Source organism: Daldinia loculata (genome assembly GCF_022478755.1).
Source record: "Daldinia loculata strain CBS 113971 unplaced genomic scaffold F4817scaffold_26, whole genome shotgun sequence".
Classification (NCBI taxonomy): domain Eukaryota; kingdom Fungi; phylum Ascomycota; class Sordariomycetes; order Xylariales; family Hypoxylaceae; genus Daldinia; species Daldinia loculata.
This window is the reverse complement of record NW_026054880.1, coordinates 304,752-326,896: the sequence shown is the minus strand read 5'-3', so window position 1 is coordinate 326,896 and position 22,145 is coordinate 304,752. Positions and strand designations below refer to the sequence as shown.

The 22,145-nt window shown below is 34.8% G+C and overlaps 5 protein-coding genes across 5 annotated transcripts; 2 read left to right on the top strand and 3 right to left on the bottom strand.

Moving 5' to 3' along the window:
- Positions 1-131: 131 nt before the first annotated feature.
- Positions 132-2,281, bottom strand: F4817DRAFT_116576 (glycoside hydrolase family 18 protein). Its single transcript, XM_049297555.1, has 4 exons — positions 1,458-2,281; positions 1,144-1,375; positions 488-1,056; positions 132-388 (listed from the first exon to the last, which is right to left on the bottom strand). The coding sequence occupies exons 1-4, from the start codon at positions 1,638-1,640 to the stop codon at positions 299-301; spliced, it is 1,074 nt and encodes a 357-aa protein (XP_049158837.1). The 5' UTR covers positions 1,641-2,281; the 3' UTR covers positions 132-298.
- A 5,577-nt stretch (positions 2,282-7,858) lies between these two features.
- On the bottom strand, positions 7,859-10,113 carry F4817DRAFT_116424 (uncharacterized protein). The gene is made up of 2 exons (XM_049297554.1): positions 9,480-10,113; positions 7,859-9,414 (listed from the first exon to the last, which is right to left on the bottom strand). Exons 1-2 carry the CDS (start codon positions 9,921-9,923, stop codon positions 8,464-8,466), a joined length of 1,395 nt encoding a protein of 464 aa, XP_049158836.1. The 5' UTR covers positions 9,924-10,113; the 3' UTR covers positions 7,859-8,463.
- Positions 10,114-10,452: 339 nt separating this feature from the next.
- Positions 10,453-11,886, top strand: F4817DRAFT_338465 (uncharacterized protein). The gene has a single exon (XM_049303422.1). The coding sequence runs from the start codon at positions 10,954-10,956 to the stop codon at positions 11,707-11,709; it is 756 nt and encodes a 251-aa protein (XP_049158835.1). The 5' UTR covers positions 10,453-10,953; the 3' UTR covers positions 11,710-11,886.
- A 131-nt stretch (positions 11,887-12,017) lies between these two features.
- On the top strand, positions 12,018-13,513 carry F4817DRAFT_338461 (NAD(P)-binding protein). Its single transcript, XM_049303421.1, has 3 exons — positions 12,018-12,294; positions 12,366-12,501; positions 12,563-13,513. The coding sequence occupies exons 1-3, from the start codon at positions 12,262-12,264 to the stop codon at positions 13,402-13,404; spliced, it is 1,011 nt and encodes a 336-aa protein (XP_049158834.1). The 5' UTR covers positions 12,018-12,261; the 3' UTR covers positions 13,405-13,513.
- Positions 13,514-20,631: 7,118 nt separating this feature from the next.
- On the bottom strand, positions 20,632-21,990 carry F4817DRAFT_338460 (beta-lactamase-like protein). The gene has a single exon (XM_049303420.1). It carries the CDS (start codon positions 21,690-21,692, stop codon positions 20,742-20,744), a length of 951 nt encoding a protein of 316 aa, XP_049158833.1. The 5' UTR covers positions 21,693-21,990; the 3' UTR covers positions 20,632-20,741.
- Positions 21,991-22,145: the final 155 nt, after the last annotated feature.

Sequence of the window (22,145 nt, the reverse complement as noted above, 5' to 3'; positions counted from 1 at the left end):
AATATAAACCCCGCACCCATTTTTGTCTGTTAAATGGTGTATACCTACCTGTTACCTAGGTAGGTAGGTATACTGATATCGCCAGGTCGAAAATGCAGAAGGCCATCAGTGTATCTCCTTAAACAACTCCAGCTCTTGAGTGATGCAATACAAGCATGATATGCTGTCTCCAGGAAAGCCAAATCTTAATGCATCTACCCTATAAATAGGAATTTAACGCCATGAAAATGCAAACAGTCGTAGTGACCGCCTCAACTCCGTTCACCAGCTGTGATAAAAGCCTAAAATGTCGATTCGTTTATGAACTATGCAACGCTCGGAATCCGGCCGCGATCAAGCTTCGAGATTTTTCTCGGGAGTCAGCGGGTCCGGACCAATAGAACAAGCCCTACATTATCCAAGTTAGAAATATTCTGGGTAGTATCGTAAAGTTGATTCGGTAGCATCGGTAATTAAAGGGTTTACGAAAGGAAGAACAGAAACTTACCCCGAGACCTTTCTGTTTGCAGTATGCTGCCTTCATCTTGACGGTGTCCGGGTTATCGTAGGTGACAAACCCTCCATCCCCTCCGACGCAACTCGCGGCCCCTATCCGTTTATCCACAGATTCTTTGGCATGTTTTCTTGGCAACGTGCTGTATTCGAATACGCCGTCTTCGCCTCCTGCGCCCTTGTTTCGATGTCCTGGTCCGCTAACCCCGAGAAAGCTCCGTCCGTAGAGGGGAATACCCAGCAAAATTTTTCTAGTTGGACAGCCGTGGCCCACAAGGTACGAGACACCAGACGATCCTGATGTCTCGTCCTTGCTCATCGAGTACAATTGGGCCTGGTGCCCGCTTCGTTGTGACCACGAACCGCAGAAGTCATACGCCATCAGATTTACGTAGTCGAGATAGGACGCAGCTTGCGCAATATCGATATTATGCAAAACTGAGCGGCTTGCTGGGAGAGCTGCCGTGACGAAGAACTGCTCCTCCGGAAGTTGGACCCGCACGGCGGCCAGGAGCGCAACGAAGTCGGCCCCTTGCTGGGGGTCCATGGGATATTCCCAGTTTACTAATTACAGGAGATCAGTAAATTTGTAATGTAACATGATGTAACCTTCCGGTGAGAGGTGGGGGGAGGGGAAAGGAGGATTCATACTATCAATACCATCCATACCGGAGGCCTCCACTAAACCTCGCGCTGATCGCGCAAAGTTATCTCGCAGCAGAGCGTTCGAGGCAACGACTGGGAATGTCTCACTCGAAGTGCCGCCACCGATCGATATAGTGACTTGCAGATGCGGATGCTTCTGCTTAAGATGCATCAAAGATCCAAGCCCACCTTGGACTCCGTCGCAAGGGGCTTGGGTATCTGCCCACTCATCGCTCAGCTAAACCAGATATTAACGTCTAGATTCCTACCGCGTGTAACTTTGGAGTATGCAGCTTGAAGCAAATAAATTTGAAACTTACAAACACGGAACCGTCCGCCGCTACGTTAGCGAAAGCGTAATACACATGGTTAATGCAACCATAGTTCATCATACCCGGCGAGGCGCCGTTATAGATCTTGTGATTTGGAAAATAGGCGGCGTTCGTGAGCATGACATTGGACGCGCCAGCAGTCTTCCGCCATCGAGATGATGAAGAGCTCATATTGAGTAACTATTTCTGGCAACAAATTATAACTGTGAAGGTGAATTATCGAGGCCGTTGTGTCTGCTTGGGACGCTTTCTGAAGAAATATTCGAAGGAGTCAAAAAGGGATAGTTCCGTTTTTAAGTCGAGGAGCAACAGCCGGGATACCAATAACTAAGAGGATGAGAGAACTCAAGATGGCGCATGTTGAAATTACCTTCGTGGTATAAATGGGTACCTGTCTTCGGCGAGTTATGAAGTGTTATGGCTTGTATTTGTTGTCTCAGAGCCACTATTAGAGCCCGAAACGGCCAACCTTGTGTGTGAAACTTTTATACATGAGAGGCTTGGGAGAGACCTGATCAGCTCCCAAGCGCGGAAGCGGTGGAGAAGAGCGCAACATCATCAACTTTTTTTTTCGCCTCAAGGGGGACCATCTAGGTACATATGTATTCGGATACCCTTACGGAGATCGTTCGCTGAGCTATCCATGCATGACATAATTGCGACGGGGATCAGTACAGATATAGGGCCGCTATATGGTCAGCTCAGGCGGAGGAGGGCAGGCCAGTAGTAAACAGTCGCCAGCTTGACATGGCCCGAATGAAAGGACAGAGTGGGATTGGTGGTCGGAATTCCATCAGCTCATGAAATAAATGGTGAAGGAGACTAGCTAGAGTTACTTAGTTGGTACATAATATGATTAGGCATGCAAGTAGGTAGGGGGAGAAGAATATGGACCGGCGTGTTGTAGGCCTAGCGTGTTGCGGGCTGGCTATGGGGAAGGGGTTAGGCCGTCTGCTAAACTAGTAACGGCGCATATCACAGTAATAAGGCCCTCCGGGTTTGATTACCTGCCTCGAAGGGGAGGAATTGGCCGCCTGTCTTCGGGCTGATGATCCCAATGGGCTTCTGACAGAGGGTGGGGTTCGGGAACGTCGTTGTCAAAGATCGTTGTCAAAGATGGGACAAGACCCTGAGCGACGCTATCTACTATGGTTGGTAATGTTGCCTGTCACGAATTTAGATATGATATGTCTGCATATCTTGTACGTACAGCACAAGCAAGCAACAAACGCGGATGCTTCTCCTTGGCGGAAGTCAGCCGATCATGACCTCGCCGGGCACGCAAAGGACATCGGTCACTGTGGTGGAAAGGTGCCACGACTTCAAATTGACCCATGGGCTGGCAAATCTCCTGCGAGCCGGCTTCCGCTTTTTGATTACTTTTTTGGTGGCCTTAAGTCGTCCGTTTAGGATTGAAACTACCCAATCAGCCTAGCTTTCCAGTCGGGGCATTGATGACTTGTGGAGCGTGGGATGAATACAAACGAAGCTTCTACAACGTAGTATGTAACATTAGGCGAGCCCTAGTGAGGATCACAGATGTACCGAGGCGAGACTCACCAACATGTATATGGAAAAGGGAAATGCTGTAAGAAGCTCGATAAACGACCTGGTTGCCAAGACGTATGAGGATGCAGTTAACCAAGCGGTACGTAGTATACCAAGCCTGTCGCTGCGTTGTCTCGACAGAAGTCCCCCTCTCTATCATCAGTCGAACAGAAACCGATGGATATCAGCGGACCGGGATGCCGGAGAAATTTCAGCAAACCCTTGTCCTAGATTAGACCAACTAGTATGTATCGTCTCTAAAGATGAGGGCTAGCTAAAAGTGATTCAGGTGAGATTCCTAGATGTAGAAAAAGAGGCGTTCTAGCTCTTTGATCTTCATATACGGAGATAATACCGAAACCCTCAACCTTAAACGTCATCAATTAGTTTAGGGGTCCCTGACCAAGGAGAAAAAACTACCTAGCTAAGGAGGTTAGTTCCTCTAGTAGACTAGCTGCCATGGATAACTAGGATGTAATTTGCGGAGGTTTTGGTTCAGCCTCCTTGGATATCTCACCTGGGATGTTTAACGAACACGATTGTAGGTAGTTATAAGTTCCTATAGACATGTAACAAACCAATGTTAGTTATTCTCGGATGCTACCTATCACGCCTTCTTCTAATGCGAATCTCGCAGATACGCATGAAAGCAAGATCAGTTGACCGGCGTATATCAGTCCCGCTATAAAGACGACAGTGGAAGTATCAAGAATCTGGGTTACGTATGTAAAGGAATCAAATGGAGACCTTTCGTATGCGACGGTGAGACAATAGTTCCGACTTGCCTATTCAGGTTGATTTCCAATACCTTAGTCTTGACGCCAACCTAGGCCTGGCAGCTTGGGATGTGCATATTCGCTATGTGGAAAGCTTCTCGAAGGTCGCCCCGCTCGCCCAAGGATAGGTAGTTATATAGAATCATGGATAAGGGTAGTAGGGGAGTCGACTAGGTCAAGGAATAACCTTGGACAGACTCCCCCTGTCTCGGTCCGTGAGTATATGACGGCTCTGATTGGCGATATATCTGTAGCCTTCGACTCCTTTAGGCAAGCTAACTAAGTAGGCTAGCTGTAACAGATCACAATGACGCATCTGGGGTGCAGGGAACCAAGTCGGTACGACCGAGATGAGGGATTCCGACTTCTCCTCGACCCTCGACCGAACTGATAATGCGAACTGCAGAACCTGCAGATTCCAGCATAAGAGCTCCAAAATATATATCTTTTTTCTTCTTCTTAATTTCTTTTCGTGGAGATGGCATATCTACCTGTCATAAGGAGAGTATCATTACATCAACTCCGCTTTTTATTCCTGTGGTCCTGTGGGGGAACCAACCATAGAAACTGCAGCTAAGGTGAAAATCATTTCCAATAGAAACACAACTTCCTCACCTAACTTTGTGCCACGAAGAAGCTCCCGATATTTGTCCTAGGAGAAACAATTCAGAGAAATCTGATGTAGGATCGTAGTGTAAGAAGTAGCTAGAGCGTCCGCAATATCGTCATCAGCTTCCCGGCGAGCAAGATCCGAATCCGCTTGGCACTCCTTAGCTCTTTATCCAGAACACTGGGACGTCTCAGCACCACGCTAACTAGAAACTGCCTGCTCCAGATGTCACAAATGTGATAGGTCAGACGGATGTTGGATCGGATTACAGGCCATAGCTCCATAGATCTCACCGAAAATCCAAAGAAGTTTTCGGTTTACTTGATATCGTTGACTGTCTCCTCTCAAGACAAACATGGGTCTCCTTACCGAGCAAGACAGGCTTAACCTGGGTAAGTCAGGTCGAGAATGTCCGAAAGCCAGGCCTCTTCTCCGTAGTAATACCCCGTTAAGTTGAATTGCTAATATCTGAAGGAGTCTTATAGACTCTTGCATAGTACAGTAGCATCGCAGCACGGCGGCGCGAACCAGATGCCTGAATTATGCTAGACCATTCAACTTGATTAATCGAGGTCTACAGCGTATCGTTCACCAGTCAACCCCGAGAATTGTTAATATTGTCCCACCCCGGACTAAATTTTGGATATGGCCAGACATGGCTGCTGCATGGCGTCAAAAGTGTAGGATGTACGGATTAGTGTACATACCCCTTATTTCTTTAGCACACCTATGCATGCCTTTGAGCATCATTAGAGCGAATCTACACTTCTCGGTATTTGCCAATAGCTGCGTACTGTGATGGGGAGCTCCTTGGTGAAAATTTTTAATCGACATACATAGAAGCTAAGGATGGAGTCGAAGAAAAGATCCCTTGACCCGGAGGTATTACGGACGACGATCATCGACTACCAATGGAAAAGAGAGGCGCTAACGCAAGCAATGGGATAAACACGATTCGGGCCTAGCCGTATTTTGTTGAGCCTCCACACGGAAATGCGACCTAGACAACTATTGGCTAGGCGTGATAAGAAATAACCATGGTCCATGGTTGGATACTGCCGTGAACTGATGTATGTGCTTGTGTCAGTCGATAAATAATGGCCTGTTGCCTCATAATTTGGAGTTCAATATTGTATAAAATACATATATGTAGTATACCTAATCTAATGTATGTATATCCATAGCCGGCGTCGTACATCCACGGATTACGCGTTATTCGCCGATTCTAGCTTCTCTTGTTACAACGATCGTTTCCCGAGCTTCCGGATATAGGCTGGTCGTACAAAGCATTACTACGTCTTGTCCAGTCTCGCATCACGCTGCATGAGCAAGTCCGGCAGCGCTTATTTCGAGTTACCTCGCAGGGAAAGGGAAGCACCCGAGTGGAAGAAAATAATGAAAAGGATTCTTGAAAGAAATAGAGTTTTGCAGAATACTGCTACCGAGATATTCGCTTATGCTGATGCACATGTGCCGCATACATCCCAGGCCGGTCCAAGTGAGTTGTATCCAGCGGGCTTCGGCTGCTAGGTCGGTACTGTGTACCTAGGTAAGTAAGTGTATTCTGCGTACCTATATATGCACACACATACAAGTCTGCTCGTCGTACAAAACATGTGGTTGCGATCGATGTTGATTCGCATACTACCGCGCGACAATCCCTGAACCTGATCAACAGCGCGTCTAGGGAGGCTATAGTGAAGCGAGCCAAAGTGACATCGAGTAATAGCGATCGTCGGATCGGCTAGCCAGGCGAATGTGTCAGTTAGCCGCCGGCCGCCAGCGAGGCTTCTATGGCCGAAGGATTTACATATGGTGCATACATGATGCCGTGTAAGTGGGACTCGGCAACGAAATGGAAGCGGGAGGGATCCGCAGGTGATAAAGTGCTATCGCCGAATGATACGAGGTCCGGAGGTTTGAACGACGACGTCAATAATTATGTAAATTATAAGAACTGGGGTAAATCGTACCACTAGACATAGATTATGTTCGGCTTACGTTGATTTCCGATACTGTTCATATCGGGTTACGAACTTTATGACAATAATAGTACGGAATTATACAGACACTTCCACCCCATCTAGCCCTACATAACAAAGCCGTAAAGCATGTGCTTGTCCTGAAATTCCTATTAGTGGTATCAACTAGGTTGCTGTAGCCAAGTATTCAGGAGATGATGAGGCTTACGTGCCATTGTTATGCATTATCTGTGTTATAGAAGTTATCCTAAATTATTGGCACGTATACGTAGAGAAGTGAGGCAACGTAGTTGGGCATTCATAGAATACGTACAAACCTATAACCAGAAGATCACAAAACTTGCATATACAGCACTGTATGCAAATGCAGCCTAACAGGAACACTCTGGATATCATAATCCCGATATCAGGTTGAAGATTTGCCACAACACGTAGCTCCTCTTATACGCCAACCCTATTCTCACACGTATAAATATCAACCTTCTCATGCCACCTCGTTGCGTAATACAGAGCTTGGAATCCTGAATTCTGGCAGTTGATACCTTACGACACGGTAAGTTTTAGGATCTCTCTTACCTAGAGTTGGGCGGTATTATAGCTCTAACGCTTTGCGATATTAGGCATTTACGCCTCCTGACAAAGTCGGTGTAGAGTTGAGAAGGTTAGTTGAGAGATACGTCGAGAAAAAGCTTCTATGAAACGACAATCATGCTCATCTTCGCAATATGCCAAGACACTATATTATGTACGACTCTTTCGGAGTACAAGGAATTGGGCATGAATGCCAGAGGACGATGGAAATAGACTAATAACGAAAGAAAAGCAGGGAATATCTCTAATAATAAGAGCAAGCTAAAGTGAGTGCACATTTACTAAGCTTATTCAAGGTAATGATAAGTCTTCTTCATGAATATGAGCTGATATATTGACTACCTACCTAAGATCTAATACTGAACTTGAAATCCTATTAACCTGGAAGTTATGAATTTCAGCAATAGTAAAACCAACACGTCACTTCTCACACTGTCTAACTAGAAGATAGAAACCATACTGTCTTACGACATAGTTAACCCGCGTCAGGCAACTACTAAATCGACGAACAATCATACCATATATATCGCCATCCACCAAAGTCAGAACAGAAATCTACCTACTCAGAATACAACAACAATCCAGCCATTTTGATCCTGTTTGTTGACATACCACGGAATCCCCGAGCTACCTAGACAAAGTAAACCAACTTGGTCAGGTTATAGTTCGTGCAACCGGGCTGTTTTGTCACTATTTGCTTACGCGTTGACAAATCCCAAGATCTATCCAACTTGGCAAGAATTCTTCCCCCCCGTCGTTGGAAGCCGAGAACGGATTGGCTTGTATTTAATTTGTATTCAGGTTACAAAGCATCCGTTTATGCGCCGAACGTGCGGAGTGAGCCCGGTAACGGCTGCGGCTAAGACTCCGGCAGTACCTAAATTAGTCGAAGACAGTAGTGAAAAGATATTATGTGAATGGCATGTGTAACTTAATCGACTAACTGAGCTTCTTCATGAGTGAAGGGTAAAGCCTCACCTGAAGACCAAATTCTTACAGCGCCTACAATTAGTCGTTCTTAAAAGTGAGGAAGAGGAGTTTAGGTTGTAAACGAGGATTTTCATAGGGAAAGTTGTCGCTCGCAACTTCATTTACAGCATTAAGTATTATAATCGAGCCGGGCTGATAGCATATACCTCACTAAGCCTCTAATCTATAAATGTAATGAATCTAGGCGTTGCGCCGTAAAGTAAAAAGCCTCTGGTGAATTGTGTTGCTTCTTTTATCGCTATTATAAGACGTTACAAAGGTAAACCACCACCCTCTAGTCGCAGCAACTCATGCCCAAGCAAGATTTCCGATCGGGCTTGCTTAGAAAGGATATTTATCAAGCCATGGACTTCAATCCAACCGCTGGTCTCTAGCTAAGTACCTACTACCGCCCCCTTCCATATGAGGGGTTCATCGCCCATACCCGTCCTAACCTCGTAACAGCGTTTACATTAAAGACACGATAAAGTAACGAGACACGAATAATTCATCCTCCGTTAAGAGTTTAATAGATGCTCAATGGCGCCTTGTACGCTCCCGCCGCTTCGTCGCAGGGCGGCTACGTTTCTGTCGAAGTCATAGAAACCCATGTCGTTCAGTTGTCTCAATTGTTCCGCATAGCGTTCCTCGGGAGGTCGGTTGTCTGGTGGAGCGGGTGATCCTGACGGCGACCCCATACCTAGAACTTGGACCATCTGCTGTAAAATCTCAGGGGTCACAGGGGGTAAGTTGCCCAAAGGGTTTGCGCCCGCGCCCGCGCCTGCACCGGCTCCAGCACCGGCACCGGCGCCGACACCCGGAAAGGCACCGCTTCCACCAAAGAGACTAGCGAAGGGGTTGGGAGGCTGACTTGAGGGATTTTCCGTGCTGGTTCCTTGACCCCGGTTAGTACTGGTGTTACCGCTTTCGGTTTGTGCGCCACCTGTCGTCTGGGTCGCCCCCGGGCTAGTTGCTCCTTGAGCTGGCTGAGCCGCTGCGAACGGGTTAAAGAAAGCGCCGAAAGGATTAGCGGTAGCACCGGCACCGGCACCTGGAACTTGAATGTTGCTCCAGGTGGCTGGGTCGAACGGGTTGTACTGGCCACCGGCGTTCTGGTTACTATTAGGATTGCTGTTGGCGTTATCCGATGCACTACTAGATGATAAATCGCCAGGAGTGGTGTCAGTCACACCAGGCATGGGAAAGGCATTCTGAGCAGCTTGGCGACCTCCCATTGCCCGCTGTAATCGTGCGGCTCCTCGTAAAGCGTCAGGGTTGGTCATCATATGGCGGAAAAGCGGCGATCGCACAATCTCTCGGGCGTTGGGGTTGTTTCGCAACATAGGATTCGACTGAATCATCATATCAATGAAGGCATCGTTGTTCATCATCTCATTCATCTGTTGAGCGACGTTCGGGTTGCTGAGCATATTGGCTAGCTGCTCCTCGTCCATCATGGAACCGACCATCTGAGCAAGGCTTATATCAGTCTTCGGCTCTAGTAATAAAGAATATCTATGGTGAAAAAACTCACTCCGCCGTCAGGACCGAACATATCTGCGGATGGTAGATTGGTTAGGCCGGCGTATCTTGCACCAGTCAGACCTGCTAAGGGGTTGTTTGCTGTGCCTGCAGCCATATTGGTGGGAATTTGGGGCGCTGTAGGGGTGGAAGAGGATGCCGATGACGAGGCTGGGGCGGGCGTCGGGTTGCTCGCAGCGCTTTTGACTAGGTGAACGGTATTACCGTTCTTAATCCTATACGTGCTCAAGGGCTCCTCGTTCTTCATGACACGGCCAGAGTAGATCAGACGTTGTCGGTCAATAGGGATATCCTCGAATTCGGCACCGGCAAGCTTCTTTTTCAAATCGGAAACGGTAGCAGTCTCGGCCATGGTGATAGTATGCTGCTTATCGCCCGACGTCTTCACCTTGAAGGTGACTTGAGGGTCAGAGCCGCCCTCGGTTGGTTCGGCCATTTTCGGGATCGATCGTCAATTGAAATGTTGAGAAGGCACAACAGTAATGTTAACAGTGATGTCTTGGGAGCGATTTCGATTTCAATAGCAAAGTAAATAAGATAGTTGTTTTACTGTAGCTAGGAAGCCAGGAGATCGGATAGTAAGAAAGCCTGACGAGTTGATGGAGGCGGCAATGGTTTAGATCGGGCGAGGTGTGATTGGGTGATGAAGTGTTGGTTGGCGATGGTTGATGATTGTCCTAAGTATTTCCAAAGTACCCTGATGAGTACTGAGGTTCTAGGTAGTCTAGGTCTCAACGTGGGGCAGTCGGCATTGTCCGATTATCTAGGGTACTAGATAAGACCCTATACTTCCCCCAATTTTAATATATAATCTTACTAATCGTCTTGTACCTGCTGATAATGTATAGTAAAGTACGCCATCAGCCTCGCGGACAGCCCCTCCATTGGTGACTTATGCGACGCTAGCTCTTTCAACGTTCTTTTGACATCCATAGCCTTCCGCTAGAAGCTCAAAAAGTCACCTACCTAAATATACCTAAACCTTACCACATACATCATGATATGGTTGCCTATCGGACGGAGTCACGCAGCCAGGCTCCAAGCATCCCGATGTCTTTATTAAGGGGCGCCAAGTTAAAAACCGAGTTCGATATTACACGTATTATTTATTACACATTACTACCTTACGCATTGGTGTTAATTATCCTATCCTATGCGCGACTTTTCTATCTTCTATTCTGTCGTATGTTGAGACTTGATTGCCAATTATAGAATTGCTCATTTGGCCCCAACCTTTGATTCCCTTTTTATATATTAGTCATCTGATTTAATATGATAAGTCAATAAGAGCCAATTAATATGACTTTGAGTTACAAATGTTGAAATAGTTTGTGTTGCTTGGGGGTAAAGACAACTAACATACACTATGTGACATGCTACCTTTCTTAAAATCCAAACATTATTGAAACACGGAATGACAAGTATATAAGTAGAGGAATTAATCTTAAATATATGGAAAATTCGCTATGATCTCAAATGTCATGATGGCGGTTCAAACTAACAGGAAAATTCAGCACCTGGGAACTCTTGATAACCAATTTCGCTTTCTAATCGACGACAAGCATGTAGCATACGTAACCGTTGAACCGGGTATCTTGCCAAAGGGTGATTGGTCATTCATAAATTTTCTCTCATTTCCCCCTGGTGACTGGAATCGGGGTCACATTTCGAAGGACCAACACACAGGCAGTTTAGCTTTCTCCTCTATCTCATATAACATTGTCCCAGGAGTTGAGGATATATGGCACCAGACACAGATCGACCATTTAGAATTTGAGCGGCTTGGTTCTCTAGGCCGGAACGTCCGCATAGTCACGCACCCCTTCTTCCATCATCCAGTAATCATCAAATTTGCTTCGTTTCCTTGTGAGATAGGGTATATTGAGACTGAAACAACGATGTATAGTCGGCTTCAAGGCACAGGAATTAGCCCTAAGTTCCTAGGCCACGTAACGGAAGAGGGTAGGGGGGTCATCGGATTTATCTTAGAGATTATCATGAATAGCAGGCCAGCAGAACCTCGAGATCTAACTATCTGCCAAGAGGTCTTATCAAGACTACATGCTCTAGACATAAAGCATGGCGACATTCACAAGGATAACTTCCTCGTCCAAGGGGGAAAGGCATTTCTAATCGATTTCGAGATATCATATTTATGCGATGAAGACAAGGAACTTGAACTTGAATATGATCATCTTAAAAAGCTACTGGCGGGTGCATAAGGAATAACTAGAGGAGGAGCACAAAACTATACCAACCAGAATAAGTTGACATTTGATACAGGTTAAAACAGGTAGTCTGATCAAAATTTGAAACTGCTCTTCGTTGAGATGTTATGGTTGAAGTAAATCGTTGTTTATTGGGTGTTTTTCTATGATTGCAATGTAAAACTTCTCAACAGTCCGGATGCATACTTGACTAATCCATAAAGGCAGCATAATAAAGATCTACGTATTATTACATAAGCAACCAGCCAAGGATTTCCAATATGAACCTCGGCATCTCCATCTCCAGACTACAATAATTACCGATTTCCCCATGGGGCGAGCTGCAAGCTGCTAATCCTTATTATTCATCTGTTCATTCAAAGCACCGCTTAGACATTTCAGATATCTGCACAAGCGTCTCATCTTTTAAATTGTGTTTAAGCATATTTCATTTTGCTTGTAATTATTAAAAAGTTGTGTAATACTAATCATTGGCTCGTCTCTATAAACTTATCTGGCTTAGCGAATCTCTTAGAGTCGAGGCCTCTACAACGAATTAGAAGCACCATGCGGGGAATCCAAGTCGGCCAATATGTCAAGGTGAGAAGAGATAAATATTCCCAATTAAACCAAACAAGTTTCGGCTTTGAATATCACTAACACCCTCACAGGGCCCAAAAGAGCTCAAGGTAACCGAGCTCCCAGATCCAACACCAAAACCAGACCAGTACCTCATCGAGGTGCACGCCGCGGCCACCAACTTCTTCGACATCTTACAGATACAGGGAAAGTATCAAAACCAGCCTCGTAAGCTCACACCAAGAACCTAGCCCTAGTTTTATCATTGAATCCTAACACTTCACTAAAGCATTCCCCTGGGTCGCCGGCGTCGAGTTCTCAGGCATCGTCCTCGCCACGCCGTCTACCTCCAAATCGCCCAAATTCCCAGTCGGCAGCCGCGTCTTCGGCGCTAGCCAAGGCGCCTATGCGACGCGTGTGTGCGCTGCGGAGCACGAGCTACTAGCCGTGCCGCAGGGATGGTCGTTTGCCGACGCGGCGGGCCTATTCATCACAGCGCCTACGAGCTATAGCGCGCTAGTCCTGCGTGCAGATGTAAAGGCCGGCGACTGGGTGCTCGTGCACGCGGCGGCGGGCGGTGTTGGGCTGGCTGCTGTGCAGGTCGCCAAGGCGTTCGGAGCGACTGTCATTGCGACAGCGGGAACGCCGCATAAGCTGGAGGTTGCGCGCCGTTTTGGTGCCGACCATGTTGTGGATTATCGCGATCCGAACTGGCCTGATCAAGTGAAGAAGTTGACGCCGAAGGGTCGCGGCGTGGATATCGTGTACGACCCCGTGGGCCTGGTGGACAAGAGCACAAAGTGTGTCGCGTGGAATGGGCGCATTCTGGTAGTTGGGTTTGCAGCCGGGTCGATTGAGAAGGTGGCTATGAATAAGGTACTGCTTAAGAACATCAGTTTAGTCGGTATTCACTGGGGTGCGTGGGCGAAGTTTCAGAAGGAGGGGATTCCCGTGGTGTGGAATGGGATCAACAAGTTAGTTGAGCAGGGCAAGTTCAAGGGTACTGTATTCTCGGATAAGGAGTTCGTTGGACTCGAGAGCGTTCCCGACGCCTTGGTTGCGTTAGGGGGGAGGGAGACATGGGGTAAGGTGGTCGTGAAGATTCCGCAAGAGGGTGGGAGCAAGCTGTAGATTTCGAGAATAATATTGGTTAGGATTCATTAGCTCTTACGGTTGACCAGATAAGCCACTATACCAAAATGAAAAAAATAATCGCACATTAAATTAAAATTAATAAGAGGTCATTTATTACAATTTAAAAAATATTAAATATATATTTTTAAACCTTATTACGATTTATTATAATAAAATTATTTATTTAATTAATATAATATTTATTTATATGGTAAATAATTATAATTATTTTAATAAAATTTTTTTTTTTTTAAATTTATATAAATTAAATTTTAACTTATTATTTATATTTAAAATAAATTATACGGCTTATAAAACGAATAGCGTTTTATATATTAATTTAAATGGGAAATTTTATTAATTTTACAAATAATTTTTAAAACTTTATTATTTTTATATAAAAACTAAATTTATTAAAACAATTATTATTAATAATAATAATATTTTTAATATTATTAATTATAATTTTTAAAAATTTAATAAAAGGTTTAAAAAAAAATTAACATTATATAATACTAATAATAACAATTTTTCCAAAATAAATAAATACGTCCGTATTTTATAATATTTTATACTTTTTTTTCTTATAAAAAAAAAAGTTTACTTTAATTATTAAGGTAATATATATTTTAACTTTATTTAAAATTAATTAAAAATTAATTATTAAATTTTCTTTTAATATAATACATCATTTTAATATTATATAAAATAAATTAACTAATAATAATCCATTTAATAATTTAAATATTTAATTTTACTATTTTAATATTATAATTTACCGTGGTAAATAAATTTTAAATAAAAATAATTGCTTATTTATTTTTATTTATATGGTTAAATTGTATAAAATATTTTATAATTATAAAATTACAATTTAAAAAATATTAATTATTAACATTATTAATTAGTAAAAAAAGTTTATTAATATATTTTTTATTTAAAAAATTAAATTAAATAAAGTTTATTTATTTAAAACCTTTTATAAAAATTTTATTACTTTTTTTTTTACCAATATTAATATATAAATAATAAATATTAAAAATATTTGTATAATTTAAATTAACTTTAATTTTAATAAAATAAAGGTAAATAAAAAAAAATATTGCAAAATTTTTATATATTACCAAAATATAAAAATTATTTTTCGAAATAATATTAATAATATTTTTAAAACTTATATAAAAAAGGAAATAAAAAATAATATTAAAAATAAACTTATTAAAATTAAATTAAAAAAAGGATATAAATATAAAGTTATAAATTCTTTTACTTTTTATATTATTAAACGCTTAAATAACGTTAATAATATAAATAATTTAAAATTATTATAAAATTATTTTCGTAAAAAAAATAATAATTTACTTTTTAAACTAATATTTTATACGTTAATATTTTATATGTTAACATTTTATTTAATAACTTTTTTCATATTAACTTTAGGAATAGCTTTATATATAAAACCTTTTAAATTATATAAAATTATAAATAATAAAGCCGTAAATAATAAAGTTATAAATGGTAAAACCATGGATAACAAAGTTATAAATAACAAAACTTTTAATAATAAAAAAATAAAAATAATATTTATATAAATTTTTACTTATATTATAAAAGTTATTTTTATTTTTTAATTTAATAATTAAATTATTATTTTATAAATAATTAATATTTTAGTTAAATTTTTATTTAACCTTTTATAATACGGTTTTTTATAATAATATAAATTAAATAATTATTTAAATTTAAATTATTATATAAATATTAAAAGAATTTAAATATATAATAATGTTTATAATATTATTATATATATTTAAAATTATAAAAATTTTTATATTTATATAATACTTTATTATTAAAATAAAATATAAATTAATTACCATTATTTAATAATTACTTTTTTTTTATATATGTAAGTATTTTTAAAAAAAATATTTTTTATAAATATTAATATTATAAAATTATAAAATTTTTTTTATATATATAAGAAATAAAAATATATTTAATTTATATTATAATTATAATAATTAAATTTATTAAAAAAGGTGGGTTTAATTGTTTATAATAATTATATATAATTTATATATAATTTTTAATTTAATTAAAATTTTTTTTATTTAAAAAGTTTTTTTATTTAATATTCCGTTAATTTTTTATATTAATAATATTATTATTTTTTTTTTTACTTTTAATTATAATATTTATATAAAATATGGCGTTAAAAAAGTTAAATATTTTATTAATTTTTTCGTTTCGGATATTTACCTTTTATATAATATTATTAAATTTATTTTTTAAAAGGAAACGGTTAATTTAAATTAATTTTTTTTACAATTCTTTTAATCTTTTTATTAAAAAAATTAAAATTAAAAATAATTTATAAAGATTACCGTTATTTAATTTTATTTAAATTATTATATAAAATTAATTATAAACATTTATAAAAAACCAATTATAATTATTTTTTTTTATACGATTTAAACTTATTTAAATAAAAAACATTTTACATTATTTGTAAATAATTTTTAAAAAATATTAGTTAATATTTTTATTTAATAATATAGTTTTAATATTAATTAAAAATTTTATATTAATTTTTAACCTTTATTATAATATATAATTAAAATTTAACAAAAAATAATTTTCTTATAATTTATTTTATATAAAATTAACGCGGTTAAATTATTTCTTAATAAAATATTTATTTTATTTTTTAATAAAAATTTAAACTTTTTTTTGTATAATTGGCATATATATAATAAAAAAGGTAATTTTATAAGCTAGGTTATTTTAAATTTAAAATTTTATATATTTTATTTAAATAAAAATATTTTATAAAAATTAAAAATTAATATTTTTTTATTTTTTATTTTATATAAATATTTTAACTTATTTTTTAATATTTAAAGTAAAACTTTTTAAATTATTCCCACCAATATTTAATCTTTATATTATTTATATTACAGTTATAATAAAAACAATTATTAAATTTAATAGTTAAATTATTTTTATTTAAATAAACTTTTTATATAAAAATTTAATATATTATTATAAATAAAAAAACCTTTTTTCTTTTATTTATTCGGATAATATAAAATGTTTATTTTAAGTTACGTATAACGTATAAATATTAAATAAAAGTAAAAATAATAATACTTTTAAACCAATTAATATAATATTAAATTAAATATTTTAAATATTTATTAATTTTAATATATATATAAATCTTTTAGCGTTTAAGTTTATTATAACCGTTAATATTTTAAACTTAATTAAGTTTATATATAATAAATTTTTTTTTTACTTTTTAACTTGTTATATATAATAATAAATAATTAAAAAAAAAAATTTTTAATAAACTTTTATAAATTTTTACTTAAATATTATTAATATATATAATAATAATAATAATTAAAATTAATATATACCAAAAAAATTTATTTTTTTTAAAATTTAATACATTATTATAAATATAACTTTATTTAAATTTATTTAAACATTTAAATATAATAAATTTTTTTGTTAAAATAACCTTAATTTTATTAATTTATTATTACTTATCTTTTAAAATTACTTAACAATATTTAAAACTTAAATTGTACTAAATCCGTTTTATTTATAATAAAAAAATTTAAAACTTTTTTTAATATAAAAATTTGCTAATTTTAGTATTAAAAAAGTAAATTTAAAAAAAATAATTAAAAAATATTTTTTTAATTTATTTAAAATATCCTATTAATTTTATACGCAATATTACTTTTATAATTTTTATTTGCAAAATATACAATTAAAAGTTTTTAATAAAAGTTTTTAATAATATTTTTTAAAAATATTTTATTAAATCTTTTTAATTAAAAAATTTATATAAAATTAAGTAATAATATATTTTTTATATAACTTAAAATTAATAAATTTTCGTATTATATTGTATATATATAATATAAAAGTAAAAAATAAAAAAAAAAAAATTTAAACCTTTTTTTATAATATATAAAATAAATAAATATAGGTATTTAATATATTTATATATTAAAAAATAATATTTTATTTATTATTTATTAAAATATATATTTAAATAAATAAATATTTATTTATTTAATATATAATAAAATAATAAAGGTTATTATTAATATAATATTTATTTTTAAATAATATAATATATATTTTTATATAATATATTTAAATAAAAAAATAAAAATTATTAAAAATATATATTTAATAATTGTAATATTATTTAATTTTTATTAAAAATTAAAACGTTTAATATTATAAAAGCCATATATATTTTTAATTAAATTTATTTTATTAAAACTATTTATATTATTATTTTTAATATTTTAAGGTTTAAAAAATAGTTTAGTTAAAAGTTTTTATTTATTGTTATTTAATTTAATTGTGGTATAAAACGTAAGTTATTTTATAAATTTAAAATTATAATTAATATTAAAATTATAATCGATATATTTATTATTATTAAAATTTAATAATTGGAAGCGTTTTTTTAAATAATATATATTATTATTATTATATTAATTATATATATTTTTAAAAATTGCGTTATAAAAGGTAAAATTAAAAAAGTTTATAAATTTAATATTATTAATATTATTATTTATGTTAGATAAAAGATGTTTAATATTATACCGTTTTTTTTAAATTTTAAATTTTGGTAAAAGTAGATTTTTTTTAAATTTCCGGTATATATAGTTATATTTTTGGTTATTTTTTAATTTTTTAAATATTATAACGAAAAATATCGTTTTTTTTGTATTTTTGTTTTAAAAAAATAATATAATAATATTGTTAAAAAAAAACTACGTAAAATAAGCAAAAAGATATTTAATAAAATTTTTAATAAATGTATAAACTTTAAAATTATAATAATATAAAATTATTTTAAAATTAATTTTATTTAATTTATTAAACGGTTAAAGTATATGCAATATTAAAGTATAAAAGTAAATAATAATAAACCTGGTTTTTAAGTTTAATTTTAAAATTAAAATAAATTAGTTTTTATTTAAAAAATAATGAAAATTTATATAAAAAAAGATAAAGTTAAGCAAATTGTTTAAAAAATTGTTATATATAATATTTAATAATAAATATTTATATATAAAATTTATTTTAAACTATTATTTAAAAGTTTTAAATATAATATAAATAAAATTAAGTTTATTTAAATGATTAATAATTTAATAAGCTTTAATATAATATATTATAATAAAAAAAGGGTTTTTTTAAAATAATGTATTAAAAAACTTTTTAATAGTTTTTTTAATAATTATTTTACTTTTTTAAATTTATTAATTTTAATTTGTAAAAATAATTAACGGTTTAAAAAATTATTAAAATATTAATAAATTTTTAAAAAAGTTTTAATAATTAAAAAATAAAATAATAAAATAGTAATTTATAAATATAATTTAATTAATATAAATTAATATAAAGTAAAAAATTAAAAAAAATATATTTATAATTAATATATTTAAAATTAAAAACGTAAAAATAATATTATTTATTTTGCAAAATATTATTATTTAATATTATAATAGGTTTAAATTTTTGGGTTAAAAATAAAAAAAGTTTTTTTTTATTTTTATTTTTTTTTTTTTTTAATTTTTATACATTTTTAATTATAATATAATAAATGTAATATATTATTATATAATAAATATTATTATTATTAAACATATTTAAATTAAATAATAAATTTAAAATAAAATATTTTAGGTAATAAATATCGATAAATTATAAAAATTTTTTACAATTTTTATTAATTAATATTAAAAAAAAATTAAAAAAATAAAATAAACAAAATGGTGTTATTTTATCAATTAAAAATAATATATAAAAGTTGTAATAAATAGTAAAAAAGAGTGGATTATTATATTATAATAAATAATTGTTAAAATATATAAAATATAAAAAAATCCGATTTAAAAATACGATTTAATTAATTAAAAAATCGTAAAAATAAATATACTTTATTAAAATATATTATATATAACATTATAATATATATATTTATAAAAAATAACTTTTTTTTTTATATAAAAATACGAAATATTATAATAATTTAAGTTAATTGCGTTAATTTATGGTTAATTTATTTTAATATATTTAAATTAAAATTTGTTAAATTAACGGGTTGCACCCGTTAATACAAGCGTTATAAACGCCACGTAACGCTTGGCCCGTGTCATTATATTTATGGATTTATAAACTTAAAAAAGCAATATAAAGTATAAGTTTTAACGAATTTTAATTTAAAATAACTTAAGCGTTTTTAACCACGTTAAAACAAATTTTTTTAAAAATTAAACCTTATATTTACAATAATTTTATATTTAATAATAACATATAAAATAACTTTTATTTTTATAATTTAAAATTAATGTTTTATTTTTTTTACTTTTTTATTTTTTTTACATATTTATACAATATTACGTTATAATATTTTAAGTTTTAACGTTTAAAAACATATAATAATATATTAAAACAATACTTACATTTATATATATATTTATAATAATATATAATATATTTTATTTTTTTTATTTAAAATTAATATAATAGTTTTTTAAATCTTTTATTTTTTTTACATGTTTATACGGTATTACGTTATAATATTATAAACTTTAACGTTTAAATTAATAATATATTCCCAAAAACGTTATAACCGATATTATAACCGAAATTATAATGTTATAACTAATATTATAATTAATTTTAACACTTTAAAAAACTTTAAAACGTATATATTTATTAATAATAAAATTAATAAATATTTTAAATTAATTAAAATTTACTTTAAACGCGTTAATATTATTATTTTTAATGTTATTTTTAATATTATTTTTAATGTTATTTTTAATACTAAACAATTTGGTGTGGCAAAAATCGCCTAAGTTACCTTAGACCAAAGATGCGAAATTCGTGAGGAGGATAGGTTGGAAATATGATTGGTTAAAAAAAAGGTGTGGCGGGAGGGGTACAACGAAATTCGCGTCACTGGTCTGAGTTCACTGAAATAATGGCTAACTACCCTTTTAAATTAAACTCACCGATTTTTTTCATTTTGGCACAATGGCTTGTTTGGTCAACCGTAGCTCTCACACATCGCAAACAATGCAGGCACTTTGATGGGCGGGTGGTGGGGTATTATACAGGCGCTTTATTTGATCATTTAGAAGGCATTCATTTGCTTATTCTCAATTTTGGACATCTAGATTTATTGATATCATTAGAATGTCCTTCTTAGTGCTCACTAAACTCTCCGTGTCTAATTACAAGTTGAAGTCCAGATTAATTCAAGCTGCTTCTCCCCTTTTCCTCTATGATATGGTTTCCTTTAGAAACGCATGGTTGCCATAACCCATATACTTAATCTGGATCTGCATGCTCTCCAGCACCCTACGCTTCATCTCGGGCACGGTCTTCAAAATATCCATCTTGAGGAACGCACCATGCGTAGAGCTGAAGTCGTATTTCTTAAGTATACTCCACATCCGCTGCAGCTCGTCCGGGGCCAAAGGGATCATGTTCGGAATACTCCACATGAACGAATAGCTATTCAGACCCGCTGGCCGGGTCCGCGCAGCTCCTACGGCATCCGTATCCCAGCTGCCTAGCCCCGAAGGCGTTGTGACTAGTGTGTCGGCGATGAGTAGGTGTTCCTTGTATAATGCCACAAAAGATCCTGGGAAGTGACCGCCAAGCTTGATGGCTTTGACCCCGGAAGACTTGCCATCGATCTGTAAGTCAAGCTCTGTTTCCTCCACAAAGACCTGGTACGATGAGCTCTGCGTCGTCCATTGCTTATCCTCGGTAGCTAGGTAGACAGGACAGTTGAAAGCGCGGGCCCATTCTACGTGTGTCGAGTAATAGTGCGGATGAGAGATGACGATAGCTTTCAGACCACCTAAACCTTTAATCTTGTTGATGGTCTCGTCATCGATGAGAGTGAGACAATCCCAAAGGACGTTACCATTTAGAGTTTTGATCAGGATGGCCCGCTGACCGATGCCTATCTTGGGCTCCGTATGGATAGATGTGAACCTGTCGTCACTTTCGAAGGGTGTCCATACGTTTTCGGCAATTGTACGAATATCATTAAGAGTGGTGAAAGCTTGACCAGTTGGTAGCGTGAATTGACGAGGGTCGTCACAGATAAAGCACGTTTTCAACTCTAGCCTGTTCGCGGTGGGAAATTGTGTCCCGCAAGCTGTGCAGATGAGCCATGATCCTGTCCTCTTAGGATCATATGCGGGTTCACTGGATGCCATGTCTAGATGTATTGGCTATTCCCTAATGCTCGATACACTTATACGGATTATCGTTGGTTTCGAATTTGAGATTTTCTCCTTTAAGCTTACGGTATATCTACCTAGAGGGCAGGTTCCAATTTGTATCTCCAGATTCTATAAATATGAAAGACATATATAGATGTCATAGGGGTATTTGAAAATAGTAACATTATTTGGAAGTTCTGCGGGGTGCATTAGTGGGGGATAACTCCCCGGAGACTTGGAGAAGTGGGGGAAGAGTTCAAATTGATAGCTCTTATATCGACATGAGCTGAACTAATAGATATGTATTTATGTATTTCTATGTATATTTACTTTTAGTCGATGTGTAACACACTTCTACCACTATTGAATTACGTCCATACATGTCTTATCGGAAGAAAGTAGTACACAAACTCTATTCCGTGTGCGGAAGTTGTAGCCGGTTATCAG